This window comes from Topomyia yanbarensis, chromosome 2, assembly GCF_030247195.1.
Source record: "Topomyia yanbarensis strain Yona2022 chromosome 2, ASM3024719v1, whole genome shotgun sequence".
NCBI lineage: Eukaryota > Metazoa > Arthropoda > Insecta > Diptera > Culicidae > Topomyia > Topomyia yanbarensis.
The window spans coordinates 14,415,348-14,438,989 of record NC_080671.1 but is presented as its reverse complement, the minus strand read 5'-3'; the positions used below and the strand labels follow the sequence as shown (position 1 = coordinate 14,438,989).

The following is a 23,642-nucleotide window of genomic DNA, read 5'->3' as shown; positions in this document are numbered from 1 at the left end:
GTATTAGGTTGGCTATTTGCTCTTAGCCAAAGCAACGGGTTGAGCGAGGAAGTGTTGTTCTGTGTCTCGATAGGTGACGACGGAGTGCTGTCTGGTAGGTGTTGGCTGAATCTATTTGGGGACAGTCGGTTGTGGACTCTTGCATTTTGTCTGGAGGTTGCCTTGGGTAAAACTTGGAACATTAGCCGACACCCGCGGGGGTGCATCGGGAAAACCCGGAGCGTTCCAGGTCAGGTTCGACGCAGGAGTGTTGTTTGTTTGGTTTCGTCTTTTGAATGTTTTTGCTCTTGTTGTTTTCTGTCAGCTGAGTTGAGTGTTCTTGGGTTAATTCAGAGATGAGGTTCGAGTAGTCAACCTCCGGTGGAGGTTCTTCACGTAGCGTGCTGTGTGATGTGTTGAGCTGGAGCGAACCCAGGACATGGTAGAATCCATGACCAGCGAAGGGAGTGTCATATCGGGGGTAGTTTTGGGGTTAGAGCTTCTAGATTTGTCAGTGTTAGTTTTCCTTGTGTCTTTCTCTTTCTGGCGTCTGGATCTTCTATGTTCCGGGTGGTTGGACAGTCCAACGGGGGCTACGTTTACGAGAGCTGGTTCGATTAACTTCCCTTTCTTGGGTTTTGTTACCGTCGAAGCAGTATCGTCGGAGGTAGTGTTCTCCCTGGAGTAGACAGACGGCGTTTGGTTGATTTCGATGACGACATTATGCAGTTTGGCTATTTCTGCCATGGCCGCTGCCAGCTATTTTTGTTGTTTGGCACAGTGTTCTTTTAGGCAATTAATTGTCCGATCTTTGATTTTCTCTTGGACCATGGTTTCATTATAGATGGGCTATTACTGTATCCCGTTCGTCACTCATGATGTTTACTTCGGCAATGCTCACATAGCTGGTGCCCTGCTGCCGTTTAGTTACTAGAGCTCCTGCCTCAGAAAAGATCAAGTTTTGTCGATTCTAATCTTGGTGATCTGTTCTTTCTCGAAAAATTTGGGACACTTCTTGCTGCGGGTCGAGTGTCCTTTTGCGCTGTTCATCGGCTAGGGTTGCTGAAGGTATTTTACTTCGATGTCTCGTGTTGTTGGCTGCAGTTCAAACAGGCGGCGGAGCTGGGGCAGAAACGGCTGCAGTGCCCGATGCGATCGCACTTGAAGCACATCATCGGCAGTGGATAGTACGGGCGGATACTAGTGCACAGCAGGCCGATGAACATGTTTTCCGGGAGATTGGAGCCATAGAAGGATAGGATAACCAGTGGTATATTGATCGGTTTACCTTCAAGCATATTTGTTATACGTCGAACATTAGTAACCCCCTGAGCCTTGAGCTTTTCCAAAGGGCTGGCTTTTCGACGTCTCTGGTGTCAGGGTCGTAGATTACGCCCTGTACTTTGTTGAAGGTTGGATGGGAGAAAAGCTCCACCTTTTGGGCGCCTACAAGCTGGTCCAGCTTCTGTAGGGACATGAAGGCTTTCTTGTATCGGGTTCTAAGGGGTATCCCCTTGCCTCCTTCGTTCGCGCACTAGGTTTATTGGGCGATTCCTAGCACTGCCAATACCGTCCTGCATCTGCTGGTCTACTACGTCTCCGGAATTCATATGGCCGGTAAGAGATCGGCTAAGGGGTGGTTCTCTGCCTTAATCGGGGAGGGGAGCATGACATTTTTCTTGATGGACGTACTTGTGTTCACTGCTAGTTAGTTAAACTTTATTCGGTAGGGATCGTCACGACACCTTCCAAGTAACAAATTTTGTTGCGGCAACTAGTTCATAACAAGCAATGACCAATTTTCTCGCGGGAAAGCCGTAGTATGCTTGGAATGTCGCTGGTTTAGGTTGGAAGCCGCCCATTGGCGACGCCGCTGTACCTTGATTTTTGCACTATTGATCGGATTAATGAACACTGCGCTCACAAAAACTGTCGCCAAGGTAGCGAATTACTACGGGTGGTGCCGGATGGTGTTTTCGGGCGATCACGGCCAGAGCGAAAAATACTCAACACACACATCAATTACTCAAACAGTAATTGAAAGCAAATTAGTCCCCCTCAACTGTCTAAGTAAAAGGAATATTGTCAAAAAATTGTTTTTGTATGAAAATACCAGAAAATATTATGGCGCTCAGTTCGGTACGGCTTAACGCAGGCCATATGCTCTATCCATTAAGCACAAGAACCAGTTAGATTATTTTCAAATAAGTTATTATGAAAAAATTGCACAAGTCGTGTCTGCTGATGCCATACGACATCACACGCGGGGAATGGGTTAATGCACAAATTAGTTTAATAATTTTTTTTCCGTTTTGGGAATAAATGTTGAACTATATTCACCTTGTTGATGATCGCAAAACAAAGCTGACACAAATATTCATGAAATAGTGAACAAATGAAATGTTCTCCTTTTGGTTTTCGTTTAAGGCGTACGTAACATACGACAGAGAAATTCTTTGCTTCACTCTCCAAACTCTGTGACAGACAGCTGTCATGTTATATCTATCTTAAACACGGGGCCCCCGCCCAACATGCGTAAAGACGGTACAAAAGACGGATTGAAAAAAAAAAATAAATAAGTCGACTTCCTACATGTTACTGAGAAGTCAATGATACTGAGATGAAGGTTCAATGTATCAAATTGGTTGTATTGCACAGTTTGTTTATTTGATTTGCACCGCTCTTTCATAGAAGTGTTTTCGCTTAGCTATAATTATGGTTTGAATAAAGTTCTATGGTAGTATCCAAATTCAAGAAAACAATATTGCGCTGAATTCGAACGAAATTTCCACTGAAAGTGAAAGTGAAAAATGTCTCCCCTCGGCCAATAAACACCGAAATAAAATCAGCAGTTCGTTTAACGTCCACCAATAAACCAAAAAAACGGGGCGGAAAAGATCCATTATTTGCTATGAAAAATGTTGCAACTTGTACGTGCCCCCAAAACGAAAAGGAAATTAATTTTCTTCCGCCGTACATTAGAAACGCCGGGACATGCGAACTGGGTGCCACCAGTGCGCCACATGCAATGGAAGACATTTGTAAATTGAGCAAAAGTTTTGCAAATAAACACCAGGAAGAAAATTATTCGGATCTGTCACATATGCCGCCCCCACATTCAGAAACTTTTCCGTTCACATGCACAAAGTTTCACCCAACGAATGGTATATCCCCTTCCAACAAGTTGTTTGTGAATTTATTCCATACTTGGATATTGTGACACCTTCCTCATCGTTCTCGTGGTGTACTGCGGCACACTGGAAATCGGCTGGCTTGTGAAATTTCAATATATCAGCTAAACTGTGATTATGCATGGTATAAAAGTGGAGTAATTTTAAGTATCAAACTTTGGAAAAACTCACAACTTCCGAATACAAGACGAATGAAACCACTAACTGTTGGTGGGTAGTTCAAACAGGTAAACCCCGTTATAGAAACAGAAAAATGGCTGTTTGGATAAAATAAAATGATTAAATTGCTAATAATTATAAAAAAAATGCAGTAAATCAATATAGCTCGGAAAATTTCTGTTAAGGTTTAGCGAAACGACAAAAACAAATGATAAATCGAAGCGAGTCCCCCGAAGCAAATTACAACAGTAAATAGTAAAATAAATCACAACCTATTTTTTCTAACTGTTTGTAGAAACAAAATTAAACCTAAAACTAAATCGAAAAAGTTGTAAAGTAAAACTTTATGGTCTATTTCGTTCACTCTTTTAAGAATTAGATAAATATATATTCCAATTAATGATAAATTAAACATAGCAGAGCATTAAATAGTTATTAAAAGGATTCTAACGACTAGATGTGTATGAAAGCGGTAAACAAAAGAATTATATTTATAAAAAATAAAATGGATTCCCTGAAAATTTGGTTGGAACGCGTAGCTTCTTCAACATTCTCGACAAGCAAATACTACTACCAAAATACCAAAACATTCATCTTTTATGTATGTTAGGGAACGAATAATGGCAAACGGGCGAATCCGAGTCAAGCGATTGCAGACCGACGCTGCTGGTAGATACTCGTGACGGATCAAAGCAACCAGAGGAAAGTCTTGTTTGTTGTTACAAGAGAACAAGTTTGATAATAATTATTATAAAAACGAAAAAGCAAAAGATAAAGAAATATGAAAAGCAAGAAAATAAAATCAATTTTAGAAAAATTGCAAAAATCTATCGACGTTGTTTCACTATCTCCCTGAACTATGCAATTACGAGGGAAAATCTCAACTCATCGAAGAGCAATTTCAGCTGGATTCCTTCACACCCGAACGAACCCACAGCAAGTATTTTTTTTTCTCCTAGCATCGTTCTACACACTGCACTGAAAATTCCCCAACAAACTGTGAGACAAGCGTCTCGTCTTATCTTTCCGATGCCGTTTTTTTCCTGTAAACTCTTGCATCAGCTTACATTTCCTGGGTCGGGGGGCAACGAGTGGAGCCTAAAAATATTGCCAACCATCAACAGTACCCTACCGGCACGGGACTGTAAGGAGATATTTTCACGACCGAGTTGGCAAGAGTAATTAATTTAATGAGTTTATAAATTCTACTCTATCTACTAGCTTCCTGGGCTGGTTTTTATGTCATTTTTCTATTGCCAAGGTAGCTGTTGCTATAGTTGATGCATTTTTTAGTGTCCCAGGTTCAAGGAAGTATGGCTATAAGTTACTCGGTTGGGAGAGAAAATATGAGCACCAGGTGTAGAAATTTAAGATGGAGCTCATTACACCATTAATCTTTTTAACCTTGATTACTCGAAATTGGGTGTGCTCTTGTATATAATATTTTACTTATTTTGATATGACGTTTTTAAGGAGTGCCTTAACGATTGTACAGGATGATGAATAATGTAGCAACCCTTTTAATCTGCCGGAAAAGGCTTTAAATCATGAAATACCGACTTGTTTCTCATGTTGTAAGAATATTTGTGCCTTGTCATATAATGTCCTGGTATCATTTTTCTGGTGGGAGGACAGAGGTGAGTTTAAAAATAGGAATAGTAACGCCACTGAAACAAAATATTAACAGTAGTACTTTCATAGTGGCTTGAACCTTCGTTCGAACCGGTCACAAATCTTGATAGCTCCTGGTTTACCTAGAGTTTTTCAACCGCAACAGTCTTTCTCAAGGCTACCTATATTTTCGCTCGATCAGTCTTTCTCTAGACTACCTATATTTTTTCGACAATTAGTCTTTTTCAAGACTACCTACTTTTTCTACTCAATCAGTCTTTTTCAAGACTAAAACATTTTTCAAGAACAATTCAGCCTAAAGAAATATTTAATTCTTCCAACATGCCTGGGTCCTCCCAGAAAGGTCGTGTGCCAAAAATTAAAGCTAAACGGAAAAGGGTATCTTCTCCACCCGAAAAGTCAATTGACTGCAGCAACTCATTCGATGTTTTATCCGAATGTGAAGCTGATGAAATTTCTAAATTTCCTCGTATTGCGCATAATGCCAATGAGAAGAAAACGCAATCACCTCCGCCTATAACCTATAACAATGATGAATTTAAAGTCTTTCGAACTGAGCTTTCGACGTTCCTTCCGGACGTAAAAGTCTCTTTTCAGATTGGCCGAAGAGGAGAATGTGGAGTTACAGCGGAGGAATTGATTGGCCACAGACGACTACTCCAGTATCTTACGGAGAAGTTATATAAATTTTATTCATATGATTTCAAGACAGATAGACCATTCAAGGCTGTCTTGAAAGGGCTACCACAAGATCAATGTTTGGATGAAATATCCAACGAATTGAAAAATTTACTTGGCCTTTCTCGTTCACAAGTTATTCTTATGAAGAGAAAGGCTAGCGGCGATAACACGCCAGTACGCTCTGGAATTATCCAGGAGCTTTATTTAATTCATTTTAACATTATGAGGTTAATAATTTGAAAGTATTCGAAAAAGCACGTTTTATGTTCCACGTGCGAGTAAAGTGGGAACATTATAGACGACATGGGGGCAGAATTCAAAATCTGACCCAGCGTCGTAGATGCCAAGGTTTTGGGCACGAAAAATTGTCATTTGGATTCCAAATGTATGATCTGTGGTGATAAATCGCACACTAAAGATACATGTCCGGTGAAAAAAAAACCACAAAAAGTTTCAAATGCGCTAATTGTAGCGAAAATCATAAATCGAATTTCTGGGGTTGTCCAGTTCGAGAAAAAATTATAAATTTTCGTTCTAGACAACAAAAACAACAAATAAGAAATGTACCTACTTCTTCAGGTACACTTCAAGAAAACACGTCCAAACGTGTTAATCCGATTCAAAATATATTAACTTCTTCTACCTCCGTCACACCATCCTACAATGAGGTGTTGTATCCCGAATCTAAGTTCTCGGGCATTCGTGAATTATTGGACATAGATCCCGTGTCAGCGCGCGTTCGCTGTGGACAAGGTATACGCCCTAAAGTCATCGCTTCCCTCGGTCCAAGGGTAAATCTGAACATTTTTTGGTCCTTCGAACCGAATTCTTGGACCGGTGGAAAGTCGGAAAAGACAAAGAACGTCAGTGCTTCGACGCCATTGCGAACAGCGTGGGTACGCGCGGGTCCCATTGTAGTGCGACGACCATTGTGCATCGTGAAGACAACGGCTGTTGTTAGGCAGTATTTGTCGATCAACGAGCCACGTGTTGAAAAGCGGATTTTCCGCGATCATCTCACTTGTGACTCAAAAAGGACGTAGGACAACTCAACGCCAACTGGGATCAACGAAATAAAGGAAAGTAATTTGCATGATCTGTGGTGTGACGTTGGCATGTTGGTTGATCCAAAAATAAATTTGAAAATGGTGTGTACCTACGGTCTTTTTGATTGCATGTGACTTTCGGAGCCCTTGAGTTCGATTCACGGTTGGTTTTGGTATCTGCTGGTTTTTTTTCTGATTGGTTGTTGTTCGCTCGGTTGTTTTCCCTTGCTGCTGTCAATTTTAATCCGGTCTGTTTGTGTCAAGCGCGGACGTGGAGGTATTTCGGTCGTAGTGAAGTGAGTGGAAAATAGTGAACTTCAGAATAATATTGAAACTAAACGTAGACTACAGTGTGAATTGAATTTTAGAGAGTGAACTAATTGAATAGATTTTGAAAAGTGGTTCGAGAGTGATTAAATTAAAAATGTCAAGTGAGCTGAAGGATCTAAAGTTGCAGCAGCGACAGATTCGAAGCACGTTCGACGGTGTGAAGCAGTTCATCGTGGGATCCAAGCGAGAGAAGCATGAAGCACATGTCGAAACCAGATTGGAGATGCTAGAAGGTGCAATGAAGAAGATGTACACAATTAGAAGAAAAATAGATATGATCATGGAAGATGCAGAGGAGAAGGAGAGACAAGAGTCGAAGGAAGACCCAGGCAATCGTGAGGCTCGACTAGCAGCACTCAGTGAAAGGCGGGAAGCTGAACAATCTTCTATCATACAGCAAACCGAAGACACTTACTGCGAGTTGAGGGCATCATTGCAGCGACTGCTTGGCCAAACGGCCCATGCTTCAACGTCTTCGGAGTCATCAACTGCACCAGTACCAATAACTCCCAGTGCTTTCTCGAAGGTGAAGCTGCCAGAAATTAAACTCCCGAATTTTGGAGGCATTGGAGATTGGGTCACGTTCCGAGACATGTTTATAAGCCTAATTCACCGCAACCACCAATTAACCGAGATAGACAAATTCACGTACCTTCCGTCATCGCTTGTAGGCGACGCGCTGCAGGAAATCTATACGATAGAGATTTCAGCGGCGAACTACAAAATAGCGTGGGATCTGCTCCAGAAACGTTTCGAAAACAAGAAACTAATTGTAAAGGCTCACCTTGATGCACTTTTTGCTGAGGAATCAGTGAAACGCGAATGTTACGACGGTTTGAGCCATCTGCTCAGTGAGTATGACCGGAATCTGCAAATGTTAGATAAGATCGGCGAAAACACTCAGAACTCGAGTACCATCCTCGTCTACATGATGTGCTCCAGGCTAGACTCTGTTACTCTCCGCCATTGGGAATCGCACCATTGTTCTAAGGAGGTTCCCACCTATGATGAGTTAGTCGATTTTCTTCGCAATCACTGTGCTGTACTTCAGTCGATTGCCCCAGCCAAACTCTGCCAGACAGAGATGAAGAAGCCTCGTTTCACCGTCAGTCAGTATCACGCGACAACTGAAGCTGCCAATCGTTGTCCATTCTGTGGGGAAGGTCCCCATTCTGCATTCAAATGCCAAAGGTTCCAAAAGATGAAGATTGCTGAACGGTACGAGCACGTAAAGCGTCGTGGGCTGTGTTTAAATTGTCTCTCTCCATCGCATATGGTTCGATTCTGTACAAAGGGTTTTTGCCGATACTGCAGGCAGAAACATCACACGCTTCTGCACAATGGAGCGACGAACGGCGGAGCAGCTGCATCATCTACACCGCAGAACAACTCCGTCCCGCATGCGCAGAACAGACCATCAATAGCGAGCACATCACAAACACAACCACAGCCACAGTACCACACCACACAGAGTCACAACAACACAGCACCCACCACGAACTCACTCCTTGTCGCACACACGAATTTGCAATCACACTGTCACCAACCACCCACATCAGATCACACTTCCTTGGGAAACACCAACACATTGTCTGCTAACACCTACACTCTAGCACGACAAGTTTTGTTATCTACCGCCATGGTTCGAGTGATTGATCCTTACGGAAACGTCCAGTTTGCGAGAGCGCTTCTGGACTCTTGCTCCGAGTATTGTTTTATAACCACGAATCTGTATCAGAAGCTGAACTTACCCGAGATGGCCAACTACCTGTCGGTTGCAGGAATTGGAGGATCGGTAGTTAAATCGACGAAGATGGTAGAAGCAACGATAACTCCGAGGTCTACCTACATTTCCAAATACTGCGAAAACGTCAAACTTCATGTCCTGCCGAAGCTCACGTCCGATTTACCGTTTCACTCTGTCGATATTCAGCAACTGTCTATTCCGAACGACGTCAACCTCGCGGACCCTCGATTCAACGAACCTGGCCCAGTAGATATTATCATAGGAGTGGAGCACTATTATGATTTACTTACAGACGGAAAAATGAAACAGTCAAAAGATGGACCAACACTGCAAAAAACAGTTTTTGGTTGGATCGTATCAGGTCTTGTATCCAGTAGTATGGCTGAAGTTTCCAGAACCATTTCCCACCCGTGTGCATCGCTCGATCTTCGTGATCTACTTGCAAAATTCTGGGAGCTGGAATCATGCAACAGCAAGAGCACTTTGTCAGTGGAGGAGTCGACGTGCGAAGAATTTTTTGATCGTACAACGGTGCGCGATAAAGATGGGAAATTCGTTGTCACTCTTCCAAAGAAAGATTATCGGATCACGCAAATCGGAGAATCAAAGGCCATAGCGACATGACGATTTCTCGGACTGGAGAAACGACTCCACCAGAAACCTGAGTTGCTGCAACCATACACTGAATTCATCAGCGAATATTTACGGCTCGGACACATGAAGCTTGTGACCGATAAAATCGAAACAAACCCAGTATATTATTTACCGCACCACGCGGTCTTGAAGCCAGACAGCACTACTACTAGACTGCGTGTGGTCTTCGATGCGTCGTGCAAAACGACTAGTGGCATCTCACTAAACGATGCGCTCATGGTCGGACCTGTAGTACAAGAGGATCTATTATCTATCTCCATTCGTTTTCGGTTCCACCGAATGGCTATTGTTGCGGACATAGAAAAAATGTACCGCATGGTAAAGTTTCAGCCGAGCGACCAGCTTTTCCAACGAATCTTGTGGAGGAATTTTGCTGATGAACCAATCCGTACGTATGAGCTAACTACGGTCGCGTACGGAACTGCATCCGCTCCATATTTAGCAACTAAATGCCTGCAAACGCTGGCAATAGAAGGAGCAGATAGCTACCCTAACGCTGCTAAGTCTCTAAAGGAAGACTTTTACGTCGACGACTTGTTGACAGAAGTGGAAACAATCGAAGACGGAAAGTTGTTGGTCCAGGAGATGGTAGAATTGACCGAGTCGGGAGGATTCACCTTGAGGAAGTGGGTGTCTAACGAACCACAACTCCTAGGAGACTTGTCGGAAAACTTGCTCGATGATCGCACCACGCTGGAGTTAGATTCGTCCAGCTCATCTGTGAAGACCTTGGGATTGCTGTGGGAGCATCGATCCGATAGATTCATGTTTCGATCACCCGCATGGAACGATCATTCTCCCATTACAAAACGAATCGTCCTAGCCGATGCAGCTCGTCTATTTGATCCTCTTGGTCTGATTGGCCCCGTGATAGTACAAGCCAAAATCTTTCTTCAGCAACTATGGAAGCAGAAGTGCGATTGGGATGAACCACTTGCAACCGAATCCCAGAACTTCTGGCTGGAATATCGAAGAAACCTGCTTGCGCTGGAATCGCTTCACGTTCCACGTTGGACAGGATTCAGCACTACCTCCGTCAGTACAGAGATCCATGGGTTTTGTGACGCCTCGGAAGTCGCCTATGGCGCATGTCTCTACCTCCGGAGCACATCGGCTGATGGATCAGTCACCGTACGGTTGATCACGGCGAAATCACGGGTTGCGCCACTAGAAGATCCAGATCGAAAGAAGAAAAGGCAATCAATCCCTCGATTGGAGCTCTCGTCGGCCTTACTCCTAAGTCACTTGTACGAAAAACTTGTGTGTAGCATTCAAACGCCCATGTCGGCGTATTTCTGGACAGATTCAATGATTGCCAAATGTTGGCTGTCCTCGCTTCCATCCCGTTGGCAATCATTCGTCGCCAACCGCGTGTCAGAGATTCAACACATTACCAGATCAGGTGTTTGGAATCACGTGGCCGGTGTGGAGAACCCGGCAGACATAATTTCGCGGGGCATGGCGCCCGTCCAACTTCAATATCAGAAGCGTTGATTTGAAGGCCCACGGTGGGTTAGTCATGACCGCAGTACATGGCCCATAACCACAGAAGTTCTTCTAGAACCTGACCAATCGCTGCTAGAAGAAAAATCATCAGTGTCTCTGTCCACTCGAGCAAAACCACCAAACGAACTTTTCTCGCTACGCTCGTCATTTCCAGACCTTGTTCACATGACAGGGTGGATTCGTCGATTTGTACATAATATTAAAGCAGGCAGTGTATCACATAGACGCAGAGGTCAATTATCGTTCGTCGAATATGAGGAATCAGTCACCACTTTGGTCCGGTTGGCACAACAGGAGAGCTTTCCGGAAGAAATCGGTCATTTAGCAAAAGGTCGACAAGTGCAATCGTCGTCCATACTTATTAGGTATGATCCCCAGCTAGTAGATGGAATCATACGCCTGGGTGGGCGGTTAGCACACGCGCCCATCCCCGAAAGCCGCAAACATCCCATGATTTTACATCATCAGCACCCTCGGACCAAACTTATCATTAGTCACTATCATCGGAAATTGTTTCACGCCGGTCAGCAGTTAATTCGGGACCTCGCTCGAAGAACAATTCACCAGTGTGTGCAATGCTTTCGGAGCAAACCAAAGGTACACGAGCAGATCATGGCAGATCTGCCCTCTGTCAAAGTAAATCCAGCAGCCATGTTTCAGAAAGTAGGCGTAGATCTCTGCGGCCCGTTCTATATTCGCTATCCCGTTCGTCGCAGCGTTCCCGTGAAGTGCTTTGTGCCTCGCAACCAAAGCAGTGCACATAGAGATTGTCGCAGACTTATCCACACAGGCATTTTTTGCAGCATTTAGAAGATTTGTAGTCACCCGCGGCAGACCACGTCTGGTGATGTGCGACAATGCCACAAACTTTGTGGGAGCAAACCGGGAGCTTAAGGAACTCCGCCAGCAGCTCAATGACCAACAGTTCCAGTATTCAATGATTCGTGCAGCAGAAGATGATGGAATCGAGTTCAAATTCATTCCGGCCCGATCCCCCAACTTCGGAGGGTTGTGGGAAGCGGCTGTGAAATCATTTAAGGGTCATTTCCGTCGAACAATTGGCAACAATCCATTATCCTACGATGAACTTCATACAATAGTACAACAAGTGGCAGCTACTTTGAACTCCCGTCCTTTGATACCGTTAAGCAACGACCCGCATGACTATACAGCCCTAACTCCCGGGCACTTTCTGACTGGCAGACCACTCACCGCTGTACCAGAACCGGACCTACAAGATATTCCGGAGAATCGATTGGCGCTTTGGCAGCGAAGCCAATCTTTCGTGCAGCGGATCTGGCGAAAATGGAAGACGGAATACTTATCGAGTTTACAAGTCAGAACAAAATGGACCAAGAAGCGGGACAACATCAAAATCGGAACGATGGTGCTTGTCAAGGAGGAAAACTTACCTCCCCAGAAATGGAGATTGGGACGTGTAGCGGAAGTGTTCTTCAGTACCGATGGAAACATACGCGTAGTGACTGTCCGCACCAAGGATGGTACGTTCAGGAGGGGCATTGCCAAGATTTTTGTCCTTCCCATCCGGGACAACATTGAGTCTCAACACGAAGAGAACTAGTTCTCTTCCAACAAGGTGCTTAGGCACCGCGGGAGCCTTCAAACGAAGAGCTCCCGCAATCCAGTTAAGTCATTTTTTCATCATATATTTCAAAAAGCTTAAGGAATGTTCATCCTCCATAGCTATTCCTGTTTACGTCCCGGCCCGGGACGTCGATACTTCAACGTCATCCAGTTCGTCACATTTCCAACCCGTCAATCGCACTTTATGTATGTCATTAGTGTCGTCTCCCCGAGCATGTTTTCTCGTCACGGTTAAGGTGCATGGTACCATTCATAGTAGTAATCACATCAAATTTCGTCACATCATGATAGTAGGTACTGCAGCCTTATTATCCGAATAAGTTTCCCGTCGTGCAATGGGTCCATTGTACGAAAGCAGCGCCAGCAACCGATTGGTCGTCAGAAGGTTTGGCCAACCAACTCTGATGGTCATCAACAGCTACGTTGCAGCATCGCAGATATCCCAGCAGTACATGATGATTCCACTCTCGTGCAGTATCCTCGTCGGCGTCATCGGTGCAATCGGCACCCGTGGAGGCCAGGAGGCCTCCACTCCAGGCGAGTTCTGTTAGTGTTAATAATTTCAAATTAAAAACCACCCTGCTTTTACTAGAAAATGTTTACTGCGACCTACCTGCATCCCGGGGACAACGCCAGAAGGAAAGACGACGGCAGTATGATGCACTCCTAGCAGCAAGTTCGAGCACAATACCAACAGTCACTCAATTATCCGAAATTGTTTCTGATCAACAAAGGCGGCACTACAAGAGAAATGGCTCATCGATGGCAATATCAGACCATCGCAATCGTCTCAGCTGATAATCCGAAAATGTTCCAGTCCGGCGAATATAATTCCTATCGGTTCCTGCTTAATTCCATCGAGAGATTTCACCATTGTCGTCTGTACGTGTCATCGCAGTCCAGTAACAGTTTTACTCACCAGCACAACCTCTTATGTAGAGGAACAAATGAAGCTAACTCAGCTAACTAAAGTTTGTAAACTAGTCATAATACGAATGAACATATGTATTGAATTATTGTTGCCATAGAATTAAGATAGATAGCACCGATCCAGATTTTGATTGGAATCTCTATGATTCCAAGGCTGGCGGCATGTTAAAGCCCCAAATAATTAACGAGATTGGCAACCACATATGATCCACCAAACAATATTGTCGACCTCTCACTCTATCACTCGTATATTACATTCCTTTTTCGCAACCAAGCGATCGTTATTAGTAGGTAGAAATTAAAGATCTTTCGGGTGTGATCGGATGCTATATTCACCACTCAACCTTGCTATCATGTGATAGATTAGGCAGTAGTCAGTTCTAATAAAACCACACTGGCAATCACATCATCCTCAAGTTTATCTTCAATAAAATTAGGAGAGCAAATAAACGCGTGTTTCCACTAAGTGAAGTGTGTTGCATTCCACCGAAAGTCTTTCCGTGTGATTTCGGTGTTAGCCTTCGTAGACCAAGAATAAGTCCCCGTGGAAGTATTAAGAATTTAGGGGCACGTGTTGTATCACGAATCTAAGTTCTCGGGCATTCGTGAATTATTGGACATAGATCCCGTGTCAGTGCGCGTTCGCTATGGACGAGGTATACGCCCTAAAGTCATCGCTTCCCTCGGTCCAAAGGTAAATCTGAACAATTACATTACATTAACTCTATAATTGCAAGGGGGATTATAGGTTCTTACCGCCCATTTAGGTCCCACCTGGCGAGCTACCATTGGAGTGGAGGAGGGGGCGATGGATACGGTTTTATATCACTTGGTTAAGATTGAGCGATTCGATATGGTAGACGTGTTTACAGCAGTTTAATTCAATCCAGTCATTTAGTTTCGGCAGTGAGAATAATTCTAAAGGTTATATGTTACATTCTCCTAAGTCGTTTACAAAGATTTATTTTAAAAAAAACTATATGGTTAGTACTGTATACAAAGAAATATACAGTGTTCAGTTACCCCAGAACAGCCAATTGCTGAATCAAAATCAAGCGTGTTCCCCCATCAACTTATACTGCAGTCAATAGCATTCAAGGTACAAATAGAACTAAGTATTACGTCTTTTTCTCGAGAATGGTTGGTTTTATTACCATCCAACACTCAAACATCATCATTCCCACTTTATCCCCAACTCAAACAGATATGTTCATTAATCAGTGCTAATTAAAATGGGCAGTAAAAAAAACTTCAATCAAATCGACAAAACGACTGTTTTATTTCTCTTCTCCCACGCCACTTCTTCCGCAATCGCATTCGGGTGGCCAACAGAGAGAAGCAAACTCGTATATCAATATCTGAAATCTCAAGAGTGGAATTGATTTCTTGCACCATCTCCGTTCGAGCATTCTTCAAACACACCGAACACTCTAGGTCCCGATACGTACCGTTTGAGAAATATGAAGTGCTTCCGAAATGACCGCTAATGAAGATTATTATTACCCCTACCATATTGCATCTGCTCTATGCTCCTAAAACGGTATCCACTTGCGGGCGTTTGGTTGGTTCAGTCCGCCGTGGAAGGAAATAACGAGAACCTTTGCTCTTTGCCTTCGCTACTGCGATTGGAATTAAATCTTCCTTTTCACGCTGTTTTATCTTTCGATTCATTGTAGCAGAACATCCAGCTACTAGACTTACTATCCACCATCCCTGTACATGTGTCTGTACATTACTCTGTATGATAGCGAGACCGGCCAGACTCGATTTTCTTGACCTCGTACCAAAGAAGTCAAAAACTTCCCGCTGCTATTAATTTTATCTTCCTTGTTCCACTTTACACCGCACTCACATTGTCAGGCCGGGGCAGACGGAAGCGCTTGGATGTCTGTTGGCCTCATTCCGAGCAGGACGACTTGGCAAGTTGGCAGACATTCACAGCTGGCAGAATTTTCTATCGTTTCACCCGCTGCTGCTGTCGGAGGCCAAAGAACTGTTGCTCACTTGCTTTTTCACTCGCTCACATCTGCAACCACACTGCCTGACTGAAGAGGGGACCTACATCTGTTCACATTTGGCCCGACTCATTAAGTTCGACCGGCGCTGGAGGTGGGGCCGAGTGAACACTCTTTATCTTCACCGAACATAGTTTCTCCCGGAACAGGAGCCAGATTGAAGCTTTTTCGACCGTTCGGTGGTTGGGAGTCAAGTTGCAGCACTGCATCGGAGGACGACCTTGCGGTGCTTGCGGTAGCAAATTTCCGCTTTTCCACATCGCCAAGCTTGCCACCATCCGGTTCGAGTTTGAGTTTGAGGATCTATCAGGTTGGTGGATGGGAACTATTTTCACTTGTCCGATTCAATTTTCAAAGTTCTGACGATTGCACAAAGTGTTTAAGATAGCAACAATATAGCCTGAGGCTTTTCTGTTCAGTTTATTGAAACATCGTCTTTGTTTTCGATAGTCAAAAAAGATTTAGGAAATTTTATATCGACAATCGTTTCCAACACTTTCTTTGCAAGTGGAAGTGCACGCGCAAGATGCTTTTCGCTTTGATAAATTGTATCTGAACTCCACCTACTTTCGTCATCATTATTGCCATTAGTATAGTTCCGTCATTGTTTTGAATGAGGTTTTCTAGAACACTTTTCATTAAGAAAAATGTAAAATTTTGTAAATGCTAAAAGGACGAAGGAAACCGCAGAAATTTAAAAAAATATATATTTCACAAATTACATAGAAACTGAAGCCATAACTTTTTCATTTACATACATTAATCGATTTAAAATTATACCGGCTTTAGTCCCGAGCAAACGGAAAATCCATAACACCACGGTGTCACTATTAGAAAAAAATATTTAAAAAAAACTCAGTATTGCTGCAATACTGACTAATACTATTTGAAAACAAAAACAGTTTATCAGAAGTAGAAAAAATAGCCATTTGTCTCTAATATACCAGGATCGGTATTATGAGTACTTACAGTTTTTCTGCAGTATCAATTATAAAAATAACCACCGAGTGTATTTTAAAATTTAGCAAAATGAAGCAAAGTGACGTTCGTGACTAATTTTGGTGTACATTTGAGTGCTGAGCTGAATGGCGTAAATGTATACAAGATTGCGTTCTAAAGTTATGCACTTTTAAATTTAAGAAAACTAAAATAAATTTCTAAAAAAAATCCTTAAGGTCTAGATCACATAGATTAGAAATCGTCAACTATGGAAGTTCAACATCTTCTGATTTTTTTTTTATAATACAATGCAGTGCTTTTCTTAAAACCTGTTTTAATCCACCTAGTGGTGCAATTATACCTTTCTCATTTCTCCAAACTATGATCCATGACTGGTTATATTCAATATAATTTTGGAAATGTCTATTACATAGGGTAATGAGTCTATTTACGCCATGTTTCTTGTATCACCCTACCCATTTGAAGCCGTTGGCTAGAGCGGCGTCTGCCATCTTTGTTCAACGCATTAGCTTAAAAGGCATGACGACAATTGGGACTTACACTCTACTAGAGTTTTCGTTGCTCCCAAATACGAGGATTTCATCATTTTCAGGGCATTTATTTATTAGATTAGTTGGTACAGATTTCATCGATTGTAGACCCAGCAATTAATGAATTAGTGAGGTACCTAATAGGGTGAAAATAGGCACTTTACTCAGTACATCTTGCACTTTTACACAATGACTCGCCAACCACGAACTTGATGAGCTACGTGTCGACGGTGAAACACTTGAAATAAAAATAAAATAATCTTTAATTAGCTTAATCAGGATTAGTTCAAACTTATTTTGGGAGATGTATGGAGGGGTGATCTGAGGAGGTTTTTAGGTCGGTGATGACGGAGGGGGGGGGGATTAGTCAAAAACCCCTCTCTGTACATCTCTAACTACGCCCTGTTAATATCCAGAAACCCTACCTCAGTCGATAAAAATTCACCAGGATTGGGTTGACGATTTTGCATTTTGCGAATGCATAACCTTTCTGCATGAGAAAGACGAAAAAGGTGAATTTGAAATCATAAAAGTTCCCCGTGTTGCCGAGAGTGGAGAGAGTAAAGTAATTTTTACGTATAACCAAATCCATCATGTGGTTTTCACATACACTTTAAAATGATATCGCACTTAAATCGTAAGTAAACAAAAACGAACAAAATGGCCCGAAAATCGGAATGTATTACTATCGAAGGTCTCAAAATTGGAATTATTCAAAATTGTTTCATAGTTTCTTGCACATTAGTGGGTGTTACTAAATTAAATATTTCGATGTATAAAAATAGATCAGATGTATTCAATGGGTGCAATTGGACTCAACCCACAGTTAGTTGTGCAATTATTTATGAAAGACAATATTATCTAAATATTTCGGATGCATCAGGATTCATACATAAAGGCGAAGGCTGGCCAATGATAATGGAGATAACCCAGCTTAATCTCAATCATTGCGACATTGCATAGCAATTGTTGTGGCAGTCGATAACAGAAACGAAGTGCGACGTTGCAATTATTGCAGAGGCTCCCCATAACGGTAACTGGGTGGTGGATAGTGCAGGGATGGCTGCAATACAGGTAATGAGCGGTTTCTCTGTCCAAGATGTGGTTTATAACACACACGAAGGCTTCGTGATCGCTATGATCAACAGGGTATTTTGCTGTAGCTGCTATGCTCCCCCAAGATAGACACCAGAGCAGTACAATAGGATGCTGAACGCACTAACCAACTCGTTAGTCGGACGAACGCCGGTTGTTATAGGAGGAGACTTTAACGCTTGGGCCGTCCAGTGGGGTAGCAGGCTGACCAACATAAGAGGTAACAGCTTGTTGGAAGCCTTGGCGAAACTGAATGTGAGACTGTGCAATGAAGCTTCCGCTAACACATTCCGCAAAGAATCCATCATCGACATAATATTCTGCAGCCCTTCGTTGATGGATAATATGAATTGGCGAGTACACATTGGTGAGCAGTACACATATAGTGATCACCAAGCGACCATTGGTCGGCGAAATTGTACGGTAATACCGAAAATAAAGAACTTCGACAAGGACCTTTTTGTGGAAGCACTTCCTGCTGACAGCATCATTCCAATTCCGAGTGCCGATGAGCTTTCGGAAACAGTAGCGAGGGCATATGATGTATCAATGCCGAGGAAAATGGATCCGAAGAACTACCGGCGTTCTGCGTACTGGTGGAGCGATAGGCTCAGCATGCTCCGAGCTGCCTGCCTAAAAGCCAGAAGACGCGTTCAGAGAGTAAGATCTGAGACAGTCAAAGAAGAGTGTAAGGTAACATTCCAGACGGCTAGAGCCGCTTTAAAACGCGAGTTAGTGCTAAGCAAGTCCATCTGCTACAAGGAGCTGTACAGAGGAATAGACGCCAACCCCTAGGGCAATGCTTACCGTGACGTTATGGTCAGGGTCTAATGACGCCAGTCGAAATGTGCGCCGACAAACTGAAAATTATCGTGGAGGGTTTTTTTTTCCCGAAGCACGACCCAACCGCATGGCCGCCTACACCGTACGTTGATGCAGCTGGTGGAAATGGTGGCGACAATCGAGTTTCCAACGACGAGCTTCTTATTATGGCAAAAGGGTTGAAAGCGAAGAAAGCTCGACGTGAAAAACGCGTTCAACAGTGCCTGCTGGAGGGCTATCTCCACAGCGGTGCGCAGAATGCGGGTTCCGGACTATCTATGTAAGGTTCTGAAAAGTTACTTCCAGAACCGAGTATTGGTTTATGAAAGGAACATGGGGCAGAGGTCCATTAGGGTGGTCTCCATACTCGGCGCAATGCTCTGGAATATAATGTACAACGGAGTGCTAACACTGGAACTGCCCAGGGGAGTTGAGATCGTTGGCTTTGCAGATGATGTTGTCCTGACGATAACCGGAGAGACCCTTGAGGAGGTGGAAATGTTGACGGCAGAGACAATAGGCATCGTGGAAACCTGGATGGATGACGTCAAGTTGCAGATGGCTCCCCACAAGACCGAGGTAGTGCTGGTCAGCAACTTTAAAAAATCCAGTACGCCGAGATCAGCGTCGGGAGACAATCCATCTCTTCGATGCGTGCACTGAAGCACCTGGGTGTGATGGTCGACGATCGGTTAAATTACAACAGCCATGTCGATTACATATGTGAGAAGGCTGCAAGGACAACTAACGCATTGGCAAGGATCATGCCGAATCACGGAGGAGCAAGAGGCAGCACGAAACGTCTCCTTGCGGGTGTCTCATCCTCAATACTGAGCTATGACGTACCGGCCTGTGCTGCTGCACTGAACTCAAAGCGGAACCGAACGAAGTTGACAAGCACGTTTCGCCTAATGGCTGTTGGGGATTACGTACAGAACGATATCGTCGGATATCGAATGATTTCCATCTGCATCACTCTGGCTGAGGACGTGGAATGCTACCAGCGGATAAATACACGTAATGCAAGGAGACTTGTCCGAGCGGACTCGTTGGCTAAGTGGCAGCAAGAGTGGGACGACACTGAGAAAGGAAGGCGGACCCACCGACTCATCCCAAATGTATCTGTTTGGGTGAATAGAAAACATGGAGAGGTGAACTTCCATTTGAAGCAGTTTTTGTCTGGACATGGACAGTACCTGCATCGGTTTGGACATGCTTCGTCACCACTTTGCCCGAAGTGTGTGGACGTGCAGGAGACATCGGAATACGTGGTCTTCGAATGTCCTAGGTTCGAAGAAGCTCGTAGGGATATACCTGATTTGACAGTTGACAATATCGTCGAAGAGATGTGCCACGATGAACATACTTGGGACGCTGTCAACAGAGTGGTTACGAGAATAGTCACCGAGCTTTAGAGGAAGTGGCGAATGGACCAACAAAGTAGCGCCATTGGCAAGAACGCCACCGGTAAACCACAAATCGCCACCGGAGAACTCTCCGACGTTGTAGACTAGGTCCATCGCCGGAGATTAGTTGAGTAGTACGCGACATAGCACCGGGCTTGGGTCGTCGGGGCGCCAGTGAACCGGCTTCACCGAAATTGCTGGACCGACCCACAGAGGAGTAACTAGAACAAATTCTTGGCCAATAACCAAAAAAAAATTTTTTCGATTTTTTATTTAGTTATATTTTTTTAGATACCTAAAAGCATACTGCATATTGTGGCAAAATAAAGAGTATGCAAAAAATTGCTAAAGAATTTTTGCATGGATGCAAAATGGTGATATTTTAAGGGTTTTTATTATACATCCAGCAAAATCGCTTTCAAATGATGATGACTGTATTAAATAAGACAATATTATAACAAACGTAATAGAACATATCTGTTTGTATAACCTCCGCTTAAAAATAACCGAAAATAGTAGTGTTGCTGTTTATTGAACCAGCTTTAAGAACACCTTTTTTTAAACAAGTTATTCAAAATTTGAATGATAAAAAAGTTACATTATACAGCAAGATCCGGCAAAGTTGCTGAAACAACATTACAAAACAAGATTCCGGCTATTCAAAAAACATTCAATCTCTTCCGATCTTTTCCGATCCACAAATTCTAAGCGATTTGAAAATATTGATATTTTTACTAATTTGAGGTACGCCAAAATGCTGTAGGGTCAAATACTATGTTTGGCAAAAAGAATCTTTATGAATATGTGCATAGGTATCCCTTTTCTTCTTCCTTTTCCACTGACCAACTGGTTTATGCATCGGGAAAACCAAATGTATTCACAAAGATCACCTCGAAAATACTAAGGATATTTTTTAGTGGTTAGGCACGAACGTGAGTCGTGAGCCCCACATAGTGCCAATACACTGCAGGCCAAGCTTTTGAAGCTTTTTAAACATTACTATAAAAACACAGACATTTTGCGATCTCGACGAACTGAGTCGAATGGTGTATGAGACTCGGTTTTTCGGGTCTCGGTTAGAAAGTCGATTTTTGGAGGAATTGTATAACTTTTCTGTATGAGACAGATAATATTTGAGACAGGTAAAATTTTCTTACTTAATTAGCCTAATCAGCATAAGTTCAATGCTGTCTTCCTGCTAACTAATTTTGTCATGCGAGGGTGAGTGTGTGAAGAGGGTGAAAAACCCATGTACGAACCACTCCCCAGCTTAATTTTGGATGCCTTGTGATATAGCGGTGGTATAAAGATGATGGGGTTGAGAGTATGAGGGGTGTGACTGATGGATGTAGTGGTGGTCTGAGGGAGGTGCTACTAGGGGTGATCTAAGGGAAATTTAAAGAGGGTTGGTAATCATTGAGAGGGAGGAGGGTGAAACCCCTCTCCGTACACCTCTAGCTACGCCCCTGTTAAAATCTAGAAACCTTATGTCAGTCGAAAAAAAATTGACCGGGATTAGGTTGACGATTTTCAGAGTGATTGCATATCCTTTCTATATGAGAAAGGCAAAAGGCTGCCCCATGGGATAAGTTTGAATCATTGCAGAAGTTAAAGTAGATCCATGAACTTGAGAAAACTTACAGAACAACGAGGGTAATTTTTTTCTTGACCAAGATTCGATAAATCAATTAATGATTTGAGTGATTTTCTGAATACTGGTACTGCTTCATATCGATAAAACAGTAATTCCCAGGTTCCCATTAGGCATCCAACATCGAATAGCCAAGCAATTTGTCAAAATCCAGGAAACGTAAAATCTTTATCCACTTTATTCCTTTCCGTTCAAAATGCTTCCTGTAAGAGCTGAGATTCGCAGAACCGAAGCTAACGACACCGAAAGCTCGCAAAAGGTGTTAAAAAACGGATATCAATTGTCGGACCGTGATAATTTGACCGACTGAAGTATAGACAAAAACCATGAATACACGCAGAAAAAAGATTTGTAGGTTCAATAAAATTATGCATTAAATTCAATAAATTAAATTATTGGTCGGGAGACAATAAAATTATTTATTGAATTCGATAAAATTTATTTGTTGTTTCAATAAAACAAAATTATCGTTCCGTTTTTCAATAATTATTTTATTGAAATTAAAAGAAAATTATTGATACTAAAAATGTATTTATTGAAAGCAAAAATTTGTTGTTGTTCTAATAAAAAAATATTTTCAAACCAATAAGTTTGTTTGTTAAAGTGATAAACAATAAATGATTGGATTCAATAACTCATATTTTTGGTTTAAATATGCAAATTTTTTCTGCGTGCACCAGACTATTTTTTTTTCTTTCGCTTTGCTCCTTTCCTATCACAATGCAGACTGCAACGACCGTTCTGTGTTTAGCAAAGGACGAAGTAAAGCTCTCACCTCTAGCATAGCCAGCTCACTTACTTCTGCCCTTAGCTCAAGTATAGCGTTCAGTGGGAGGCGATGCGGCAAACGACCAGAATCAAGCATATTTCAGCAGGGTCGTCTTGAGAACACTTGGGTAAAATTAGCTTAAGATTTACCAGGACCTGGTGGGTGCCCTTATCGTTCGCTAAATTTTGGATTCTATTTGTAATTGAATCCGTTTCTTCGTATTGCAACACAAATGTTACAATTGAAAAATATAGTTCTACCTAGATTGTGTTTTCGTCCAGTCTTGATTTAAGAGGGGAACAGCTTTTAGGAGCCGAAAAATCAGTACTCTTTTCAATTAATTTTTAATTAAATGATAGTATGCATGAAATTTATATACATAATGTACAGGGTGTTTCGTTCATGGTTAAAAATCTCTCAAAAGGCGATAGAGGATCATATTTAGGGAAAAATAGATCTACACGTATCAAGAAATCTCAACCGCTGCATAGTTATTGAGCTTCTCCTGTAAATAATTTGTTTTGTTTTAAAATACCTGTAACACAAAAAGTATATTTTGTATAGCCATGCTTTTAAATCGATTTGACAGCTGAGAAAATTTCCTACTAAACAAAACCATCGTATTTATCATGAAGGATCCGGTCAATTACGCAGGTAAGATGAACTTTGCTAGGAAATACTCCCACGGCTGACTGCTTAGAGTTTTAATCGCTTTTGTTTAAAAAAATATGTTTCTCTCGGTACCTGGCTGCCCAGAGTTTTAAGCAAGCATAATCTTAACAAGATCTTTAATTTTTCCTGTGACCGTATACTCGAAAAGTAACGATGATTTACAGATAGCATCGAGCAGCGAATCATAGACCATAACTATTCTAAATCTCCTACTCCACCACACCTATTGAAGAGTCTGATGTATCGTCGATCTTCCGTTCCG

The 23,642-nt window shown here is 42.6% G+C and overlaps 2 protein-coding genes across 2 annotated transcripts; both read left to right on the top strand.

Annotated features, from left to right (window-relative positions):
• Positions 1-7,112: 7,112 nt before the first annotated feature.
• On the top strand, positions 7,113-9,389 carry LOC131679329 (uncharacterized). Its single transcript, XM_058960038.1, has one exon. The coding sequence runs from the start codon at positions 7,113-7,115 to the stop codon at positions 9,387-9,389; it is 2,277 nt and encodes a 758-aa protein (XP_058816021.1).
• Positions 9,390-9,725: 336 nt separating this feature from the next.
• On the top strand, positions 9,726-10,913 carry LOC131679328 (uncharacterized). Its single transcript, XM_058960037.1, has one exon. It carries the CDS (start codon positions 9,726-9,728, stop codon positions 10,911-10,913), a length of 1,188 nt encoding a protein of 395 aa, XP_058816020.1.
• Positions 10,914-23,642: the final 12,729 nt, after the last annotated feature.

Coding starts and splice junctions, on each gene's coding strand:
- LOC131679329 (XM_058960038.1), top strand. CDS start 7,113: ATGTCAAGTGAGCTGAAGGATCTAAAGTTGCAGCAGCGACAGATTCGA.
- LOC131679328 (XM_058960037.1), top strand. CDS start 9,726: ATGTACCGCATGGTAAAGTTTCAGCCGAGCGACCAGCTTTTCCAACGA.